The sequence below is a fragment of the Sturnus vulgaris genome, chromosome 1 (assembly GCF_052056855.1).
Source record: "Sturnus vulgaris isolate bStuVul1 chromosome 1, bStuVul1.hap1, whole genome shotgun sequence".
NCBI classification, from domain to species: domain Eukaryota; kingdom Metazoa; phylum Chordata; class Aves; order Passeriformes; family Sturnidae; genus Sturnus; species Sturnus vulgaris.
The window spans coordinates 31,333,805-31,355,825 of record NC_142243.1 but is presented as its reverse complement, the minus strand read 5'-3'; the positions used below and the strand labels follow the sequence as shown (position 1 = coordinate 31,355,825).

Sequence of the window (22,021 nt, the reverse complement as noted above, 5' to 3'; positions counted from 1 at the left end):
AGGCAGGAGAAAACTCTGTCCCCAGTAATGAAGAGCTAAATGGCAGAAATTCGAGATGCTTTCCATGGAGAGGAGAGAAGGATGAAAGAAAATTCTACCCTGATTTTAAAAGCCCTTCTGACTCCAAATGTGCATGTGACTCTAACTAGTGCATGCCTGACCTACATTTTTTATTCCTTTTAGTTGACAATAGCTTACTTGTGGATGCAGAAATGCTCATGATAACTTTATGGAAATCCAGCCTAGGTCCAACCAGACCCGTCAGCTTATCTCTGAAACTGCTGTGCAAATGCCACAGTGCTGCTGCTGAAGCCAGTACTCACCTGCAGCTGTGTGGCATCAAGCCCAAAGTAAGAAGCTTTGGCAGTGCCTGAGCCTGGCAGGGCACCTCAATGTAGCCTCAGCACCAGCTGGGCTGAAGCCACATGTCTGTCACCACTCTTCAGTCCTGCTTCTGAGAATGGCCTTTAGCCTGGGGTCAGCACAGACAGCACGCACCTCAGCAGGTTCTGGACTGGTGCTCATGCTGTGCCTCTACCTGAGCCAAAAAGCATGAGCTGTATAGCAAAGGATGAGGGGCATCACCCAAGCTGCCACTGCAGTGCCTCAATTCTGTTCTATTATCCACGTTACCTGGTTTTTCCCCCTCCCACACTTTCCCAGAGAGGTTGCAGTATCTATACCCATGCTAGCTGACATGCTGCTCTCTGAGATGTTTAGATTGATTCCTGATTAGCCCCAGTCCTCCTACCATTCTTCTTCCTTCTTCTGCTCATTGTTTGCTCAAAGAACTGGGTGTTTGCTAAAGCCAGGTTTCAAAAGTTAGTGCCAAACAGTTTTTGCTTTGAGCATTAATGAATAAATGTATAATATAATTACTTAAGACTGGCTGGGTGCCATTAGTCACACACAGTAGCATGGTTGTCTGGCACTCTGCAGAACTGGCAATGGTGACTGGAAAAAATAATGAAGACATTTATATTTTTATTAAGGAAAGATTAGCTAAATAACATCCTGGTGATTCAACACAATGCCTTGACTGTCAGAGTAACTCAGAAAGGTCTAGACTGTAATGAAAAAGGGTTAAAGCACATTAACATTCAGCAGCTGTGATGATACTGAAGCAAGGAAACAAAAACCTTTATGATATGGCCCTTTATCTCTCTCCCTCTTTTTTCAATATGTCTTCCTTGTTTGTCCCAGATGCTACCTGCAACAATAGTGTAGTATTCCTTGTTTTCCTTTGGTCACTTACAGTGCTGAATTCTTCATCACATTCCAATATCTAATGAAGAATACAGCACACAAGCACAAAGCTAAGGACAGTTCTGAGCCATGGTTTTCTAACTGGGGGTATTCAGAGCATTCTGGATCAGGTGTTTTAAAACAATTCTCGTTTGAGGTAAAATTAATTTTAAAAGCCACTCCAAGGCTTCTTGGAGTAGAATGATGTAGTCTCAGATGAGCTGCAATTACCCTCAGCAGAGTCAAGAGTCAGATTTATGAATCCCTCATCAGGAAGAGTCTCTTGGGTTTTCTAAGTTGAAGGGTCAGGGCTTCAGCTGCTACTTTCCCCAAACAGGGCACTACTTGTATCTGGACCCATGTTAGCTGCTGGTTACCTCTCCCTTCCTAGGGAAGAGAGGGATGGTGACACTGGTGGGTTCTATTTATGCCACTGAAGCTTCATCTTTTTCCCAAAGTATGTGTGTGTGTGTGTGAGCGAGCTTCTCTGGCACCTCTGCCCAAGGAGATGCATCCTGCATTTCACTTGCTTCCTAAAAGCCCCAGTCTTGGTATACACCTTAGATTCGGGGATCCTGTGGTTTTGGCAGTGTATGGGCTGGGGCATCGCTACCCTGAACCCATTATTCCTCTTCATAAGGCAGCTGTAAGGCATGTAAGAAGACAAAAGGTCAGGCTGAGGGAATGAAATGAAGGGAAAGCAGGGAATGGTAACCAACAAGCTTTGTATTTTTGTTATGTTGCACAGCTGTTCTCTTTGTCTTCCTAATGCTGTTGATATTTTTAAACTGTAAAGTCTTTGATAAGCAGGAATTATTTTCAGTCTTTGTGTGTAAAGGGGATACATATAATATCTAAATAGTATGTATGATAGCAGAACATGAAGAGTCTTCAAGAGTGTACACTCTTCCCTGCCTTGAGATTATCCACATTTATGTAAAACGGAATCATCTCCATTTCTTATCTTAAAATGCAGATTTTCCTCCACATTTTGTTCCAGCATTCACCTTTGACATCCCTGCATTTGCATGTACAAACATTTTGCAGATTACAAAATGACAACTTCTGTCTTTTAAAAATCTCTCACGGGAAATAAAAGTTCCCTATGCTACTTATCAGTGCACAAAGTCTTATGCCTTGGACCTCAAAAAATAAAAGCAATCTTAATATTTAAAATCTGAAAAGTGCATGAGGAAAATCTAAATCAGAACAGAGAGGAAGAAAGGGTTAATTGACATGAAGACCAGCACAATCCTGACCATATTGATTGTTGGAAGGTTTTCATTAGCAAACAATTAGCAACACCCACACCAAATAAAATGAATTTCTAAACAACAGGTAGTAATAACAAAATACATTCCTCAGCTGAGAGTCATTAGAAGGTAGAGAAAGATTATCCATAAAGAGAGGATTAGGAAAAAGAGAAACCCCTGATGTAGCAAAGGGAGCCTCAGCAGGCCAGCTGCCTAGATTGAAGTAATAATCCCACATTTTCTTCAAAGAAATAATAAAAGTAAAAAGAAAGACCAGAATAAATAAAAGAACCCCTTTGCATGATACAGTGTGCTATGGATAAATGCATGTGCTTTTTAAACAATCATTTCTAACAGGGAAACAAAGAAGAATCAGCAGTAGGGTTCGGTAATGTTTAAAGAAACCCAGGAACTGATAATGCCACTTTTATATCTGTGTAACTCCACTGGCTTCTTGATTTATACCAATCTAAGTAGGAGGAGAATCTGGATGCACACAGTACAGTACAGTGTGCTACAGGACAAATTGTTTTTCACTGTTGTTTTTCTGACTGCTGGGGAGCAAATAGAATTAACTAATTGGTCTATTCGTTTTTTCTTTTCTTTTTTTTTTTTTTTTTTGGGGGGGGGGTGGGGGTGGTGCTTGGAAATGCTTTAGATCCCGGTTATTTTCTTGCCTTACTATTAATCATTGTTCCATCTGGTTAGTGCAGGGAAGAGCAGAGTGAAAGTTTGCCCAGTTTGAGCAGCCCGGAAGGTTTCCTGTCCCTTCTGAGCAGCATTGCCATGGCAGCAGGTAGCTCGGAGAGGAGGGAGAGGCAGCACAGGGGACAGAGCCCAGGTACAAGGGACGCTTCTGTCGGTCACCAAAGCGCTCAGTCCCACTGCAATGGTTCAGCCAGGTTTTCACCGTGATCAATCGGGCTCCAGGTCCACTCTCAGCTTCACTTTGCTCTTCTAGCAAAGCGCAGGAAGCTGCACCAGCACGCTGCGGAGGCGTCCAGATCCGTGCGCCTTTCACCTGGGATCCCAGGCTTCCCCATGGAAATTCCACTGAGGAGTCAGGTTCGGTTCGCACCCTTAGGACCTGCCTCGGCTGACATTTGTGCTGTACCCTGGGCCGGGCGGTGGCCGGGCCCCTCGCAGGCCGGTCCCTCAGGCCGGGCGCTGTGGCGGGGACGTGGTGCGGACACGGAGGGGACATGGAGGGGACATGGATGGGATATGGAGGGGACATGGAGGGGACATGGAGGGGACAGGGATGGGACACGGATGGGACATGGAGGGGACAGGGATGGGACATGGAGGGGACATGGCGGCTCCCGCTCCCCTCGGCGGCCCAGGGCGATTCCTGCAGCGCGCTCCGCGTCCATCAGGTGTCGCCATTGCCGCGGCCCCGGCCCGGCCCGGGCGGCCTCAGCCGAGGGCGGGAGCGCCGCCGTGGGTCTGCCTCGTCCTGTCCCTGCTCCCGGGACGTTTTGTCCGGGTGGGTCTGAGGACGTGAGCGGTGAAGCATAAACCAGCGGCAGGAGCCAAGAAATGGGTGAGGGCTCCTTTATTTGGCTGTACCGGAGACGGACGGTTTATAGGGAAAACGTGATTGAGATTTGTGACCTGGAAGAGCAGGTTTGCATTTGGCATAGGTCACTCGGAAAAAGTGTGAGGAGGATTATCTCCAGCCCTGTTACCTTCCCGATAACCCCCAGCTTTATCTGCTGCCGGTGTCAACTTTCCATAGCATCCTCAATCCCACAGTGATGCTGATGCCTTGAGGAGCTAGCTTGAGGCTAGACAGAGTTAAGGGGAATAAAATGGATATTTATTAAGAGGCTTCAAAGGCCACACCCTGGTAATACCAATCGTGGCCCCTGCCTGAATGACTCTAGGATGGAAGCAAAAGAGGGCTTGGTCACGAGATCTCACATCTTTATAGGTTTTAGTCCATTTGCATGCAGAAGTTAACTGTCCAATTGATAGTCTTAAATCGTGAAGTTTCATCCTCCTTGCTTGGCTGCTTGCCCTCCCTCCTCTTTTCATGTTGTTTATGCTTAGGGCCTGAAGTTTGAAGAAATTGTCTTTGAGTCCTTATCTGGAATAGGACTGTTTTGTTTTCACCACCCAAGCAGAACAGAAAAACTTAAAACTTAAGGTATCAGTGTCCGAGGCAGCAGCTGTTCCACTGTCCCTGCCTGCTTGTTGCTGCCTTGCTGCTGGAGGTTGTCATCCCTCAGCCACGGCCACAGAGCCTGTGTGTGTCGGCCCAGGCCAGAGCCGTCCCATCGGCTGCGGTGACCCACAGGAGCTGTAGGGAGCTGTAGCCACTGCAGCGTCTCATCTGTGGGGAAACAACTTTTGGGCCAAAGGTGGGAAATGAAGAGCCACCAACGAAGCCTCTCAAAGCACTCACCTGCATGCCTGTGCTGCACTGCACCTGCTGACTTCTGCTTCTAGCACTAACTCTGCACAAGCATATGGTCAGATTTAGGAAAATATCTGCCAGATTCCTTCAGTTTCTACCACACTGAAACTGCAGAAGACTTTGAGCTTTACATGCTCTCATAGCTCTAGTTTACAGTGAGAGACTAAATTAACTTTGTCAGGAAAAGTGACCTAGATACACTTAGTCAATCTATGGCATACAGAACAGGAAAATTATGTTCTAGGAATGGGCAGTTACTAAACAATTAAGTCAAAGCAGGTCCCCGTCCTACTACAGAGCTTTAGTCATGGCTCAAAAGAATGTACTGCACAGCTATCAACCTCCATAGCCCCCCTAAAAAGGAAAAAGATATTGCTGTGGTAGTGATGCTGTGCTTCTGGACTGTCCTTTCTGCACACCCAGTGAACGACAAACTTGGCATGGCAAGAAGAGCCCCGATTTCAGCCAGCTGGAGATGTTCACCAAAATCTCCAGGTGAAGTGTCTTTTTACACCTCCATTCAAATGCATAGGAGGAGAGGGCATTAGCAACTCCACCCTTTACAAAAGCTAAGTCTCAAGGCAAAATCTCCTGGAGATTTCCTCCCACTCTGCTCCCTCCTATGGTTCCTCCTGGAGGAGGGGACAACGAGGCCCATTATTTATTTAACACCATATTGCTCAAAAAGAGGTTTGAGCTGACTGTATAAAGAAAAGTAGGTTTATTACCTATAGTGCTTCACATTTCAGAGGAGCTTGTATTGTTGCACAGTTTGAATTGTTTGACAATATAATTATTATTATTAGTCCATAATGTACACTAACAGGTCTAGCAGTGAAAGGCTGTATATTAATGCACAGTAACTATGTTTCTCTGGAGGGGGTTAAACAAAACTGTAACTAGGGTCAAAGCTATGCCTTTGCCTCCATCTGCTAGAAACCAGGAACAGTTGCTTAAATTTTAATTACAAATTAATAAAACAAAAATATGGTACATTTTGCACTGGAGGGCTAAATGCTAATTTTGCAGCTAACCATGAAATATCTAATATTGGAAGGCTCTAATGTTAAAGGTTACTCTAGTTTGCCTTTGAAAGTGTACCTGATAAGAGCCTCGAATTGGAACTGAACTAATAATCAAAAAAGAATGGCATAGCCCAGTGAACTAATTTTTACACCTTCTCTCTTTCCACAGATTCAGATAATTTCCTGGCAAGGGCTGTGAAACCAATATTTTTTTCTTAGTAGAGACTGACAAGTTTCTGGAGCTCTTCTGTAGCCACACTAGTTTCTGGGAAGAAGAGATAAGCCCTTTCCTATTTGCCTAACAATGATGGCAAACAAAGCAGCACAGGAAGCAAAAGGCTTTTTTAAAAATGTAGTTTATTGGCTTGGCTCAAGGTTGCCTGCTAGACTGAACAAGCAAATACATTTTATTCATATTTCTCTATAATGTGTGTTTCAGTACAAAGTACAGGCATTAAAATGCAGGTACAGAACTGGTTTCAGGGCAACTGGTCTGTTTTTTCACAGTAAAACATGTGTGGTTAATAGTGCTGGAGATACAGCTAATAAGTGCCCTGAAGGTATTCTTCCTACCTAGCCTCCAGTAAGGAAAGCAGCTTACAAAATGTTTAACTCTTGGAATACAACACAACTGGTGGCTGTGACTGCAATGCACCATCCCTTCTTCTGGATCTCAAAACCATATAAAGCATCATAATTCCTGGAAAGAGGTTGTACCCTTCAACAGACTAATGAAACTCAACGGGAAATGTGCTGGAGGAAGAAGATAGTGGCTAGAATATAGGAACTCAAGAGATGGTGAGTCAGATAGACTCTTGAAGAATCTCTGTCAAAACACTTGAACTTCACTTTTGACAACACATGTATGTTTAGGCCAAATCAGATTTTAATTCCTCCTAGTCTGTTCAATATCCTGCTACAAGATCTTTTGCTTTCCTTCATTTGTTAGGTGAACACACACAACCCAGTTCCTCTGCTATGGCTACTTTGTACTGTGCCAAACATCTTAGGCAGCCATGACATTCTTTGCCATTTGAGATCACCTTGTGCCCTCATTGCTCAACAAGTTTTGCTGTAAAAAATCAGCAGGTTTAGTAGTAGAAGAACTTTAGCTCTGCAGAGGCCAGATGGAAAATGTATGCAGTAGTGATGTTGCTCCATCACCTGAGTTATCTTGAAGAGATCTTCCTTTCTAACAGGCTATCCTGTGAGCACTGACAACCTCAAATCACAGTTTTGCTGATGCCAAGCCATTTTGAGGAGATACAGACTTCTGCTGTGGCTGTCACCACCTTGTCTTTGCTGGGATGTGAGAACACTTCTCACAAAGTCCTACCTTCCCAGTCCAGCTGTTACATTTCAGTTAATGGAAGGAAGCTGCCAACAACCCATGAGGGAAGAAGGGAAAGGGGAACTGGGCTGATGAGTTACAGCAGGAAAGAAGGTGATTAGTGAAGAGAGGAGGGTAAAAAAAGCCAGCCACCACTTCCTTCACATTCTACCAAGGGAGAGAGTTAGTGTCCTGCCAGCTGTGCAAAGAAAGCAAGCCAATCTGGAATCAGACCAAAACTGCATAAGGAAAGAAGGGTAAGGCAGAGAGCTGGTGCTCATACAAACCTGTGCCTACACTTGCATTCTTCCATTCTGTATGTGGCGACTGGGAAATAGTCTTTGTGTTCTTGCCTGTTTCCAAGGAAGGTAGCATTTGAGAATAAATATTTAATGTCAGCCAAGAGTTTGAATTCCACAAAGGCAGTTAAGAGTTTATTCCTCAGCCTGGATCCTTGCTTTCTTGGAGCAGTCTAGGTACTGAGCCTGTCCTGGAAATCAGCCAAACCAGGTATTACCACCCTTCAGTGGTGTGTTTCCTCATGGAAAAATTTTAGGCTCTCCTTGCTGTTTGCTGTGGCATGTGAGCAAAGGGCTCATCTGCTGTCCTGAGGGATTTAGTGAATTTGGTGACTGATTTGCCACTTTGTAACAGGAGCTTCCCAAAAGAAATCCGAGTGCAGTGATCATCTCTCCAGGTTCTGTCATTTAATCTGGATATATGGCTTTTAACAGTGTTGCCAGTTGCCTTCAGGCCATATTTTGTGAAGCTCTGTTTAAACATGTAGGAGGTTTTGTCATCATCAGGCAAAGCTCTGTAACTAACCTGAAATATGTAATGACAGAATATGCCGTCTATATGCTACATAACTGTTCTCTTCGGGTTTTTGTTTGTGTTTTAACCTCTCTCAAACTGTCTGTTTGAACTTTCAGTCCATTCTTCTCTATACTAGATTCCACCAGTACCTGTTGCCTTATGAATTGCTCAGAAATAGTCAGTCTGTGCATACAGGACAGGAGAGTGATTACTAGGGACAGCTGAGCATTATTAATGTTGCAAAACAATAGGCAGGATGAAAAGACTTCTCCTGTTCTGACCAACCAGCCTTTGTTCGTACAGGGGGCAACTTTAGGAGCATAACAGAGGTCATGAGCTGTCATGAACCTGCAAGTCTTGCAGATTGCAGCCCTTACTACATCTCTGCTGGAGAAGGGGATGTGTTCCTTTTGAAAACTGAGTGGGTGATAGCTACTTAGCAGGAGGCACAAGGAAGGGAGGGTGCTAGAACATGCAAAGGGAGTCCCTAGGACTGAGATTTTGTCCCTCGGGAGAATGCAGAAGCTTCTGTATGTTTGTGGGAAATATGATCTTTCCCTGACCAATGCGTTTAAGCTCTGCTTTTGGTAAGGACAGGTAAGGGTGTGTGCAATTCACTTAATTACTACCTTGCCCTCCTTGGAAGCATCCAGCAAGCTTTATTTGTAATGAGTTCACTCCTGCAACAATAACATCAACAAAAAAAAAAGGAGATCTATCTTAACAAATGACAGAAAGACCTTAAATATAGAGTACTCTCCTAATTGTGTGGTAGCATAAACCCAATTCTCTGTAATAGATATGCCCATAAATCTTTGGAGTAATAGATTACCTTTATTAAAGGTAGGGTCTGATCTGGAGAGTCTCTGCACTGATACAATGAAGAGGATAGTTCTAGTTATCAATACCAAAAAATGAAAGGAAAGAAGAGGGGCTATTCCTGCACTAGATTCTATTTTTACATTCCTGACTTGCTTGAGCCACAGTGCAACACAACTGACTAGGAAAATGTTTTTTAAGCAGAACTAATTACAGTGAATTCAGTTTTGTGCTTTGTAAGACCAGGTGCAGAATTCTACTTTGCTCCATTGTTTTGGTCAAAGAATGCACACACAAATTTTTCAATAAGATTCTGCCTGCCAGTAAAGTCAGCAGCATGAACAGCAGCTATGTCTCACGTTAGGTACCTAGGGCTCAAGACTGAAAGAAAGTCAGATGCAATATGATAGGCTCATCAAATTATTCCCTTTGGGCCACATATCCTTTCCTTGCCCCAAAAAGGAAATCATGGTGGTTTGGGAGCACAGGTGCATCAGGACAGCTCTTGAAACTGTGACTCTTCCTAGGTTTCCAACGTAGTGAGTATTGCATCTACATATTCCCCTGGAATCCAGCACCAGGTACTGATAAGTTACCATGAAGGCTTTTGCAAGGGTTTGAGCTTATTGTACTCAGTGCTGTTAGTACCTTTTAAAACTTACTCCTGAAACGTTAGAGTCACAAAAAACTTTGATGTATTTTTAAAAGAGCTTTTTGATTTCACTTTAAAGTGATTTGAAGTGATTGCAAGAAGCATTAACAGTCCTGTGGACTGAATTTAAGCTGCATTTAAGTTAATTTGCATAGTAGACATTGTTTTCCAAGTTTTCTGTAGTAGAATATAAGTTCTCTTGACTTGTGCAACTTTTAAATGCAAAGGATAAAATTCTCTAACTTGCTTCTGGGAGGCAGACAGTCCTCATGAAAGCTGTGAGGTTTTGAAATTATTCTAGGAAGACAATGTTGAAAATCCTTTTATGGTGGAGTTCACTCAGCATAAAACAAGAAGGAATATGACACAATTGACTATAAACCAGGGAACAGAAATTCTACTTCCCAAACAATGCATTTCTAATGAAATACACTATTTCTTGATAATGTCTCCCATCCGTTGTGAGAAGGGTTTTCTGCTCCTTTAGAAGATGAAGGACAGATAAAAAGTTAATTCAAATAAGGCAACTCCACTGGGGCAGTGTCCATCTCCGTATTTGCAATTTGTGCTCCAGCTGGTGACAAGACATAGACAGATCCAGCACAGGCAGTCCTGTCTGCCAGAGTCTGAGCACTGGCACAAGTCTCATTCTCTCCAGTGATAAGGCACAAGAGATGGTAGCAAATACTTTTTCAGGGGTGTGGCTCCAGATGGCTCTTCCTGAGGGAGTGAGTATGGTTCCTTGCTGAGCTGGAGACATTGGCAACACTCCTTATTGATGGGAAAGCCCATCACACCACACTCACACATTGCACCCTCAGCCAGACACGGGATGCCTGGCAATGACCTTAGACATTTTGCATGAGTATGTGGAACTTCTGGAGCTGTGTGAGGAGGTTGTTTTGGCACACACAGTTCTAACAGACTCAGGTAGAAAGGGACGAAGTAAAAAATGCCTGGGCAGATTGCTACAGGTTCTTGGCTATTCAGTTTGGAAGTGAAGCCACATCTGGCTGAAGGTTTTATGATGCCCTCAGCAGGTGTGTGGTGATGGCAGATTATCATTGGCAATTCTGTCCAATCTATAAGACAAAAAGAGGAAAGTGTTAGTGATACTGCTTTCTTCTAGATCAATGCCAGCAGGCTGTGAGGGCACATTGAGATATTAGACTATGTCCAGAAGAACTGGAAAAACAAAGCTGTTACCACTAGACTGGGCTATGGCGAGAGGGTGCCTCAGCATTAAGTACCACTTTGTGCTCTGTGTAAATTAATTCAGGAGCTTTTTGAAAAAAAGTGGGGTGGGGGACAGAAGTCCTTAATACTAAGGATTGCCATCTTATTCCCAGTTGCTAGAATTGAATGTGAGCCAGAAATAAAACAATTTCTCTAAGAGACTATCTCTCACACACAGAGGTATTTATCAAAGCATAGCCCAGCTACCAGAAAATAAAGCACAGGCAAATAGGCAAGAGCAAATGCAAAACCTAAATCATCTCAGACCTGAGACAGTAGAGTGTCATGACTGTCAGTAGGGTCATCCTTTTGTCCCTCTGGCGGGGGAATGGGAATCCTGGAAACCTCTTGTCTCACATTACCCCATCTGGGACAGGACAGGACAGCGCAGCCTCTACTGTGAGTTTCTGTCTGGTGGTCACAGCAAGGCAGAATGGTGATAGCATGGTCAGGACTAGGCTTGAATCCTGTTTAGCTATCCCAAGAGATGTTTGTTTTGGCTACCAGAGAGGACAAGAGGCAAAAGCAGAAGGAGCTTATTCTCTGCGTCTGTGTTTTTGTCTCCCAATTCTCTCCACCTTCAGATCCATGCTGCTTTGGCTCAGTTGCTGGCTTCTGTTTGCTTTTTATCCAATCCACTCTGGCATGTTGTCTTGGCTCCTTGTCCTTCTGTTGCAAGGATTTAGTACTATTAACAAGTCTTGGTAATAAGTTAATTCCACTTCCAGTTTAGTGGCTGTGGAAAGAAGTAAGACACTTATAATTTGTCTGGGAGGACTCAGGTGGCAGAACACTCTAGGTCACAGAAAGGCAAATCCTGACACTTTTACCTCATAGAGCATTGTGCTTTGTCTTTGCATCCTCTACCTTTGTGGCTCCAGACATGAATGATACACCTGTTCATTATGTTGTTTAATTTGCAGTGCCATTAATAATAGTACATTACTGCTTGCAAACTTTACATATTTTTCGTGTGTGAACTCCCAAAAGGCAGTTAGGCAAAAGAAAGGGGTGGATTACAGAATGGAGAGACAGCTTCCTTCACCTGAAATTGAAACTATGTAGACAGCAAATAAATTCTTCCTTTCTCCTTTCACTATATTTTCAGTATTAGAGATGGGGTATTCATAGTCAAACCCACATGGTGAGTGACACCATATGTGATACTGAAACATACTTGTTGCTGCTAATAAGTGTGTCTAATACAGGTTGAAGCCACTGGGTGCACTAGCCAGATTCTGAGCATGCTATGCAAAAGAAGTGATTAAGCCTTTTATGGATTAAATGAGCTAACACAATAGAGGCCACCTGCCAAAGTGTTTGCCATATGAAACACCAGTGCAAAAATTATCCTAGAGGAAAGAAGGGAAGACTTTCCCAGGAATTTGAATACAAACGCAGGACTCAAGTGGTTTCAGAGGCAGAAGGCAGTGAGGCCTTCTGCGAGCTAAAAAAAAGTTAACTCTGGATTAACCACTAGATGGGATGTATGAAGTAGAAACATGCAGAATAAAACAGTCTGGCTTTTCTTTTTCCTGTTTTATTGCAGAAAAGGTGCTTAAGTAAATTGGAACGAGCCGAAGAAATACCTATTCCATTATTTTAATTTTCTGCTTCTAAATGAGACAAGCTGTATTTTCCTGTGCTTTCAACTCATGGTTTGAACCATGCAGGTGATTTCCAAGGGCCATCCAGAAGTCCAGGAGAAAAATCCATTGAGTCAGGATGTAACTGAGTTGAATAAATTCTTATGTAAGGTATAGCAATACTTGCAAAACTCAAATACTGACTAATATATTTGAAATTAAAACGGAACTTTGCAAAGGTAATGAAAATAGCAGCCTGGAGGACTGTGAGAAGTCCTAAAAAATGACCTTTCATGCAAAAGGATTGCTGTAATGCAAAGACTTTTTTGGGTATGAGAAGTCAGCTCTCCCAGTCTCTGATGTCAAAGTGAATTGGCAATTGGACAATTTTTTGAGGAATTTTGTCCTAGGCAAACTTTGGTGAGCCTGGCGTTTCTTAATGATGGTGATCTTCAGCAGGATTTATGAAACTGACAAATAAGCATCAGAAAGAAATTAAAAGATGACTAAGGAGAAAAAAATGGGAAGTGAATGACTGGAGAATGTGGATTAAATGGGGCTTTGTCATATGTTCCTAGTCTTTTTCTAAAACCACAGAAAGCAAGAGGAGAAAGGTCAGATAATCCTAGCTCACAGGATACAAAAAACTCCTATTTCCTCTGAAGGAAAAATCCAAAGCTCATTTCTCTGCAGCAATAAGACTCATTTGTCCCATGTGAATGGCTGGGAAGGTAGGGGAGAGAAGGACATTTCTTATGTCCAACTGAAATATTCCAGCCCTGCTGACACTGCAGAATTTACCCAAGGAGAAATTAGCTACAACTAACACAGCCCCCTCACTGGCAGTTTGGAAGCAGCCATCCATCAGAGTGGGCTGAAATACAACTAAGAATTAATTAAAACACATGACAGATACCTCCAAATATTAACGAAGAATTTTAGGATGAATTAGCAAAGGATATGTCTGTTCACCTGGACCTATGATTTGCAGGATTAGATCAAGAAAAGTATGTCAAATATTTTCTCAGAAATTTAGAGTCTGAATTTTTTGCTGCAGCGGTATAATAATGGAAAGGAAAACTCATGGGAGGAGGCCTGAAGCTGGTGTTCATCTACCTTGTGAGTATAGCTGGCTGTCTAATAAGGGAATGGAAAGGGGGAGTGGACTCTAATCGTGGCTCATCTACTTTGTGAATGACTGGCAACAAAATATATTTTGCAGTATGAAACAACAAAATTAAATCTTCAGCAATACAAGTTTTATCGGCAAACTTCCCCCCCTCCCCCTTGCTTTGCAGGAATTTGAAGGGAATGATGGGAGAGCATGGGGAAGGTGACTACTGCAAAATAATAATCTGTGGCTTCGTTTTTAGTTGGTAGCGTAAGATTGCCCAAGCCCTCAGCCTCACCCACAAGCCAATTTGTTGCAACAATCACCGTATGTGAGGAAAGGTTTTGAGATGAGTGGGTGGAAATCAAGGTAGCAGGAACATTTGTGCTTTTGTTGTTCTGTCAGATACCACCCACAACCCACTGTTGGAGTACAAACCTTCACCACCACCACCGCCACAATCCTCCGTGCCAGCTTTTGAAAATATTCTGCAAATTTACATTAGGCAGTTTGAAAAAACAGTAGTTTCTGTATATAAGTTAAAGTATGTTTCTGGGTTTTGTTAATAGAATACGTAATATTAAAAACTGGGTTCAAGTTAAGGCAAGTCTGTGTCTCTACCTTTCTGTAGACATCTTTGAGGGAAGTGTTTTGTCCTGAACACCATTCATGGTAGCAATTGTGTGTGTGTATTCATACAGCTGTTAGAAACCAACGCAGAAAACACCAAAGCACCAGAAATTGTGATGGAAGATGTCAATGAGTTAATAGTCAGGGACACAGCTCCTGGACAAGCGTGACCACAAGTAAATCTTAGATTTGTTGTTTTATTCTATACCTTCTGCGATGGTGATTTGCCCTGCACAGCAGAACAGATCTTGGCCTTTCTTTTTCACTTACTAGAGGATTTGCAGAGCAGGAAAAGAAGATTACAATTCCTCTCAGCAGAAAGTAATCCTTTTAAGGTAGGTATGTCAGCATTCATTGAGAAGTGTGGGAAAGTGCATGCTACTTAAAATGCTTGACAGGTCTCAGAGAAGCGTGGTGGCAGGAAGATGGGAGCAAAGCCCCCAGTTGTGATTACAATGGCCCCCAAATTAGAGACTGTTAGAGGGAGCAGTGAAGGCAGAATTCAGGAGCAAGGATTGATTTTAATGTTTATCCAGTTTGGTAAATTCACAAGAGTAAAATCCAAAATTATAAGCTAGAGTGGTATTTGTTAACTTGAAACTAATGGGAAACAAATTTTCTGTTTACCTGGCCGCTTTAGAGAGGTAGTGGTGCTGTCCTGTAATTTTGCAGTGCATCATGTTGTTACTGAGTATCCCATAAAGTCATGGATCTGCTATACCTGATGCATATTTTGACTAGCTCATAAATACTTCAGTACACATTTGTTCTGTTTAGAAATTTTAGTCTGATTATAATAGTCATACTGAGCCCAAGACACAGCTAATTGTTATGAGCTTCATTGTATAGTTCTGAGTCTGAAGAGTTGGACTGAGACATTATCAGCAATGCTCTCATGAGATGATAAGCAAGGTCAGAAACTATTCTGGATCCAGTCATTGCAAAATAATTCAGGCTTAATAAGGCTGAAGTTGAAGAGTACCCGGAATTCAGCTAAACCTTATCTGAGCAGATGATGAGATCCTACTGACAAGGCAATAACACAAAAACTATTGTGGTTTAGAAAAAAGAACTTTGAAATAATATGACATGAGGTAAAGCAAATGGGCAGGAATTCAGTGATGGAAAATCCAATACTGAGAAGTATTTGAGTTACAGCCAGAGAAGAATTAAACTAACAAAAATTTTTAAAACTCACCACACTTCTAATAAGGAAACATAAAGAACGATAACTGACAAGAAGGGCTTGAAATGCTGAGAAGGAGAATGATTATGAAAATTCAAAATGGAGTGGAAAGTTAGGAGGAAAAAAAGAGAAACAAAGCCAAAGCAACAAATTGCATAAAATAGCTGAAGATATGAGACAGTTCATAATGTATTTGTAACAGCATAATAGCTGCACATCTCTATTGTAAGAGAATTCAATTTTATTCACTCTAATTTAGCACAGACAGTCAACATAGCCATTTCAAATCTGTTGTTCGAAATCCAAGATAGCATCTTGACAGCTTTTTAACAAACGAAGTGCTTCATAATGTAGACTGTTGGGAACAAGGGAAAGAACCAAGCCCAGGGTCAGCACTGGAACACATAATACACAAGCCTTTCAGGAATGTATTGCACAAGAGATCTTTATTCTTTTGTATTTTAAGAAGTTTGCATTTCAATTTTGCTGATATTATACATAATTCCTACATTTTGTCTTCTGCTGAATTCCCTCCTTCCCACCTCATTTCCAAGCTTATTTCCACACCCTGAGTGACAACCTGCAGGTGCCTCAATAGTGGATATTGCAATGCAAACCAGTGTTTAAATTGGCCTGCTTTGGCTAAATGCTTCTTTGTTTGCATGTAACGACTTCTCTCACATTCTCTCTTAACAAATACCTTCCATATTGTTGGAATGTAAAGGCGTGGAAGTACTTAAATGGGTAGTCTCCATGTGTTACACTGACAATCAGATGCAATGGTACACAGCGAGGCTCTTCCCCTCAGAGACAGGGCAAAAACTCATCTCATCTGTCCTTCACTTTCCAAAAAGATGTTACTTTTCTCTTATTTTAAGTCACTATTTACAGTGGAGTGTTTAAAATACCTAGTCAGACCTGGGAACTCATCATAGTAGGCAGACTGCACAGCACATTTTGAAGTGCTCCCCTAAATGAAAAAATACATAATGCTTTTAAGTCTCTGTCACCCAGAAGGTACTGAAACAGTCAAAACAATTTGAATTTATTTTTAGAGTTGCAATTCACAATTGTGTTTGAAGGTAAGCTACAGAGTAACACAATTGGTTCCTCTGATTTAACAATTCAAAAACTATAAAGATAGTTATTATGATCTTATTTCAGCCAGATTACATGGGCAAGTGAATTTCTTGCTGTTCTACTCCAGCTATCCAGACTAGAGGGCTTGTGGAAGACACTGGACAGAAACCTGGGTGTGAAACATACCCTGAGACCTTATACTGAGATGCCGCAGTTCAGACATAGTCATCAATTATTCTATTTTCTCAAATCCCATAAGGAGAATGGCAAAGACACACTTTTATTTTACAGTACTGCAAATACTGAGGTACTTCACTGCTGATCCCAATAGACCTTTTTCCCTCTGAGCCATCTACAGAGGCCATCCTTTTGAGATGGATGATGAACAGCTGGCAATAGTCTGCCCCTTCAAAGAACGTGTGAGGGTGCCGTGCAAGATAGACAACCCTTCTCAGGGAGCCCTTCAAGGAAGAAATACTCCGATGTAAGGATGGGACAAGGGAAGAGAACTTCATAAAATGTGCCCTAATCAGGGGAGTTAATGTAATTGCAACCATATTAGCAAGTGTACCCTTCTATTACCAAAGCTGCATCAGGAAAACACCATCTCAGCAGTTTTATGCTGGACCTGCTTCACATTACATTGGGCAATTGGGAATATTCACAGTGTCAGTGGGACGGGGGAAGCTGATTATGGACCTCACTCCACCCAGTCACGCAATTTTGAGAGCTCCTCTCTGCTCAAAGGGTAGCCTTCCTCACTGAATTATGACGTAACCATAGCACAAAGTACCTAACCTAGTAACAATCCCCTTCATTAAAATGGGACACATAAAACGCTGTTGAGTTTTAAATAAAAATTAAACCTCTTAATTGAGTAATATAGGTTATTCAGAGGAAACCAGAAAAAATAGTTTGCCTGCTTTTGTGTTCGTCTTTCTACTAGCTGCACAATGGAAAATGTGATGAAATAGAAATTTGTATGGAGGGAAAGTGCTTTAAAATTTGATATAGTCCTTTTTTTTTACAATAAAATTTATCTGATTAGATTTATTTTCCAGCATTTGTGATATTTTGAAATTTGAACTGTTGACTTGCTGTTTCAAGGAACCAGTTCTGCTTCCCATCCCTTTCACTTTTAGATTTCACTTTCACAGTGAAGTTAAAGGCTGTTGACCTGGGAAGCTGGGGAATGCATTTAAAGTCCTCCTGTATGTGGCACTGATGAGGTTGCACCTCGAGTCCTGTTTTCAGTTTTGGGCTCCTCACTACAAGAAAGACATTGAGGTGCTGGAGAGTGTCCAGGGATGGGCAGCTGAGCTGGTGAAGGGTCTGGTGAAGTACCTGGAGCACAAGTCTGATGAGGAGCAGCTGAGGGAGCTGGTGTTGCTTAACCTGGAGAAAAGATGGCTTAGGGGACACATTATTCTGTAAAACAGCCTGAAAGGAGGGTGTAAGGAGATAGGGCTCAGTCTCTTCTCCCAAGGGAGAAGTAATAGGACAAGAGGAAATGGCCTGAAATTCTGCCAGGGAAGGTTTCTTCCCTTAAAGGGTGGTCAGGCATTGGAACAGGCTACCCAGGGGAAGTGGTGGAATCACCATCCCTCAAAATGCTCAGAAATCATATGGATGTGGCACTTGACTTAGCGGTGAACATGCAGCGCTGAATTAATGGTTGGACTTGACCATTTTATGATTCGAAAGTGGCATTATCTGTATTCCCCCTCCACCCTCACCCCCCCATTTTTTTCCCAGAGGTTTTCAAGGCTTACACTTCTCGCCTGTATTGCGTAAATAAACATTTTAAGTTATTTGGAGGATGAAAGCCTATTTCCCCAAGGCAAAGCCTGCTCCTTCCAGACGAACAGCAGCCGCCCAGCGAGAAGTGTGCAGGAAAGGACGTACGATGCTGGGTGCCCAGGGGATCCGGCCCATCCCCAGGCAGGCCACGCGGGGTGCCCCGTCCCTCCATCCGCTTTCCCGCCGCTGCCGGGTGGCTCCACCCCGCCACCGCCCCGCGCCCCTCCTCCCTGCTCCTTCCTCCTCCTCCTCATCCCGCAGCAGCGCGGGCGGCCATGGCGCGGCGCGGCCGGCGGCGGCGGCGGGGGGCAGCGGCGGCGGCGACCCGCGGCAAGGTGAGGCGGCCCGCGGGCCGGCGGAGCGGGGCCGGGCGGCGGGGACAGGGAGCCGGCCCGCAGCTTTCCGCCTGCCCGGGGCAGCGGCGGCCTTTGTCCGCTGCCCGCGGCGTGAGGGGTCGGAGCAGCTGCCCGCCGGCGCCGGCCAGTGCCCGCCAGCGGCGGCGCGGCTGCCCCGGCCCCGCCCGCAGCACGCCGTGCGCGGCACCGGGCGGCCCGCGGTCCGGCCGGGAGCCATCCACGTGGCGCGGTGGCTCCGCGGTTGTAAAAGGCCGGGAATAGGGTGGAAACCGCCCTCGGGGCGGCCCTGGGACATTCAGCACGGCCTGGGGCATAATTAGTTGTGAGCCTGGGGATGCCACTTCAGAAATAGCTTATTTATTTATTTATTTATTTATTTATTTTTAATTCTGGCCACCTTTAGGTGTGGGTGGATTTTTTTGTTGTGGTTTTTTGTTGGTGGGGTGTTTTTTTTTGTTTGTTTGTGTTTTTTTTTTTTTTTTTTTTGGTGAAACGCCACGATGCCAACACAGACGCATTTGAGCCACCTAAATGGCAACATGCTTCCATCGGCTGTGGTCTGGTCCAGCCCTGGTGGTGCATTCTTGGATGCATCAGGCTGATTATGTGGCTCAAATATGGGGAGGTAGAATGGTAGAACACTTAGGATTGGAAGGGACCTCATCTAGTCAGCCTCCTTGAATGAGCAGTGCCGTCTTAAACTAGATCAAGTTACTCAGAGTACCACCCATACCACCCAACCTGACCTTGGATATTTTCAGGGATGGAGCGTCCACCAGCTCTTTTCACAACCTGTTCCAGTGTTTTACTTCTCCTTATATGTAGTCTAAATCGACTAAGTCATGGTGAGCTTCCCAGGTGATGGGAAGGAGTGAGGAGAAATTCAGCATCTCATTCAGCTCTTGCTGATGGAAAGTTAGAGCTTTACAGGAGTTTCTGTGGAACTGGAGTGTAATAGAGCTACTGGAATATTTATTAGAACCTCTGTCCTCTCGGAGACTTTGTAAACTTTTCACCTCTGTGTGACCTCAGGCCCTCCATTGGCAATGTGAAGATAAGGGCGCTATAAAACAGTTTGGAAGAACCCTGTTTGGCAGTAGACACAAATGGTACTTGATTCTCACCTCTAGTGCTGGAACACAAGACTCTTACCATCTACTAGTTCCCTTTCTGGTACACAGCTAAAAGGCAGTACATCATGTTTCTTTTAAGGCTCAGCAAAGGGGAGAAGGATATGGTCTGCTCTTGGTGCTTTCCTGTTTCTCACGGGAGTTTGTTTTTCTCTGAGCACAGCCTTCTGCTGGCTCTGCCTTGTATTTGTGATACGTTGGTGAGCAGTGGATTCAGTCTTGGCTGGGACAGAAAGATGTGGTGGCAAAAGTTTCTTTGCCTCTGAAATCACAGCTCATCACTGGTGACAGACAGATTGGCTTGTGAGTAGGTGCCCCCATTTGAAAACAATTGCCAAAGAAGTCAGCAGTACAAAACTGTTTTGAATTGCAAGACCTGCAGTTCCATTTCCTGTCCTGAGGTCTGATTTACCAGGTCCTGGCACAGCAGTTTCAGTACACAGAGCTTGTTGAAGGAGAGCTGGCTGTGACAAAGTGCTTGCATCCAGGAGGCCTGAACTTGAGTCCTGGACTCGAGCAGTCCAGGCACAAAGCGAGGGTGCGTCACATGCCTGTGGTATTGTACAAAAGTGTTTTCCTTGGAACGCCGGGGCTTGGACAGTAATTGGAACATCGCCATAAATGAAATGAATGCTCGTGAATTATGCAGAATTAATTCAGAAATAGTTGTTGCAACTGTTTGGATTGTTGAGAGATTAGATGGTACACAGGAAGAAATAGTAGTAGTTGACAGTGTTTGGATTGCGTTCATACGCTGGCATGCTGATATTCCCAGTACTACCAGCATTTTTGAAGAGTGGGAAATAGTTTCCAGGAAGGTACTGGCTGTGGAAGGTGACATTTTAAATGATGTGCCATGTTATTATGATCCTTGGGCATTCCTTATTTTAGGATAAATTAGCTTTATGGGCATTAGCTTACTATCAGTCTAAATAAGGCAATATAGTAACCATATTGTGCTGTTCTGAAAATAGCAGAATTTACCAAAATTTCATGGAGCAATAGGTTTACTGGTGTGAAAATTGCCAGAACCTTTTGAGGGGCCACCCTCTAAGTCCCAGGAGTTGTTGCTGTCACAGATTAAAGGGTCAGGCATAATCCGTCTTCACTTTAGAATCAAATTATTCCTGCAAAGACTATAAAAGTGGGTGATCACTGCTTGTTCTATCAGTTGTTCCTTGTTCTTTCAGAACACTCACTTGCCTTTCAATCTCCTGCTGCTTATGTCAGGAATACACTTCACTGTCCAGGGGATTTCAGCTTCTTGTACTTTAACGATGTTGAGAAATTCTGGAGGTTATCTGTGATCTTCCTTGCTTTTCTAGATTTTGTTGATGCCCACGAGTCTCAGGCTGTGTGGTTGACAGTCTTTTTGACCATGCATCCAGTCTTTGTGATTCTTTTGCACTGCAGTGTGGGGCTTGCATCTCTGTGCTTTCCATGTCTTTCACACATTTGTATGATGCTTAAAATTAAGCTTTTGGAGTGCTGTTTGCCTTTGTGATTCCAGTGGAAAAACCAGGATATTGACTTCTGAATAGTTCTGGTTTATTGGTCTGGCACCTATTGACATTCTGGCTGGGCTCCTTTATTCTTGTAGTTGCCCACAATTGTCAACCTTGGAGTGCTTCCCTGTTCGTTATTCCTTTGAGGTAGGAGACAAATGCAGTGCCTGTAACCCTTGGGTGGCATGCCTTAGGCTGGCTTCTGGACTCAGCCTGGGACAAGTCAAGAGGCTTTGTAGAATGTGGTGAAGGTGTGACTTTGCACAGGTTTGGTTTGTGTGAGTATCTGCTTGGGATTAAACTTCGATTATTTCAGTTTTACTGTGTTTGAACGTGACTGAACTTGTCTATCCTCTGCTTTGAGTAGGAATGCCCATACATTGACTTAAGGGAACACAGCCCAATTGATTTTTCCCCCATGGTAGGAGCAAAAAAAGAATTACATCTAACCCTGCTTTCTCATGCTATAGGTTCTGATACATCACTGTTGGAGAAGAATGCACTAGTGTGACAATTGGCAGGGAAAGTGATGGGTGCAAATAACTTAAAAAAATTAAATATGGTAGTCAGTGGTGTAAAAATGCTTCCCACCAAATCCACGGGTTTGCATGCATGCAAGTGTTCTCACAGCCTATAGGGAAAGTTGCATCTTTTCTGGGTTTGATGTCGGGAAAGTTGCTTTTTCAATTGAAACATGAAAATTCTTCCCGTTGATGTGGATAGCAAAACAGCTCACTTTAGGCTTTTCTCTTTTTCCTTGCCTAACAAGGTAGAATTCATGGGGATAGTGCTTGGAAAAATGTTCTTGTGACTGCTGGGGACCTTGGGTGTTTTACTTTTCA

The 22,021-nt window shown here is 43.4% G+C and overlaps 1 protein-coding gene across 2 annotated transcripts in view; it reads left to right on the top strand.

Moving 5' to 3' along the window:
- The first annotated feature begins 3,524 nt into the window (after window positions 1-3,524).
- The window catches only part of CDCA7L (cell division cycle associated 7 like), a 33,312-nt gene continuing 14,815 nt past the window's right edge, over window positions 3,525-22,021 (top strand). The window contains exon 1 of one of the 2 annotated variants that reach the window (XM_088162909.1): window positions 3,525-3,563. In XM_088162909.1, the coding sequence (XP_088019035.1) occupies window positions 3,540-3,563 (24 nt within the window). In that variant the 5' untranslated portion in view covers window positions 3,525-3,539. Of the gene's footprint in view, window positions 3,564-18,442; window positions 18,524-22,021 lie in introns of those variants that run through there. The other variant, XM_088162902.1, reaches the window with a different exon arrangement.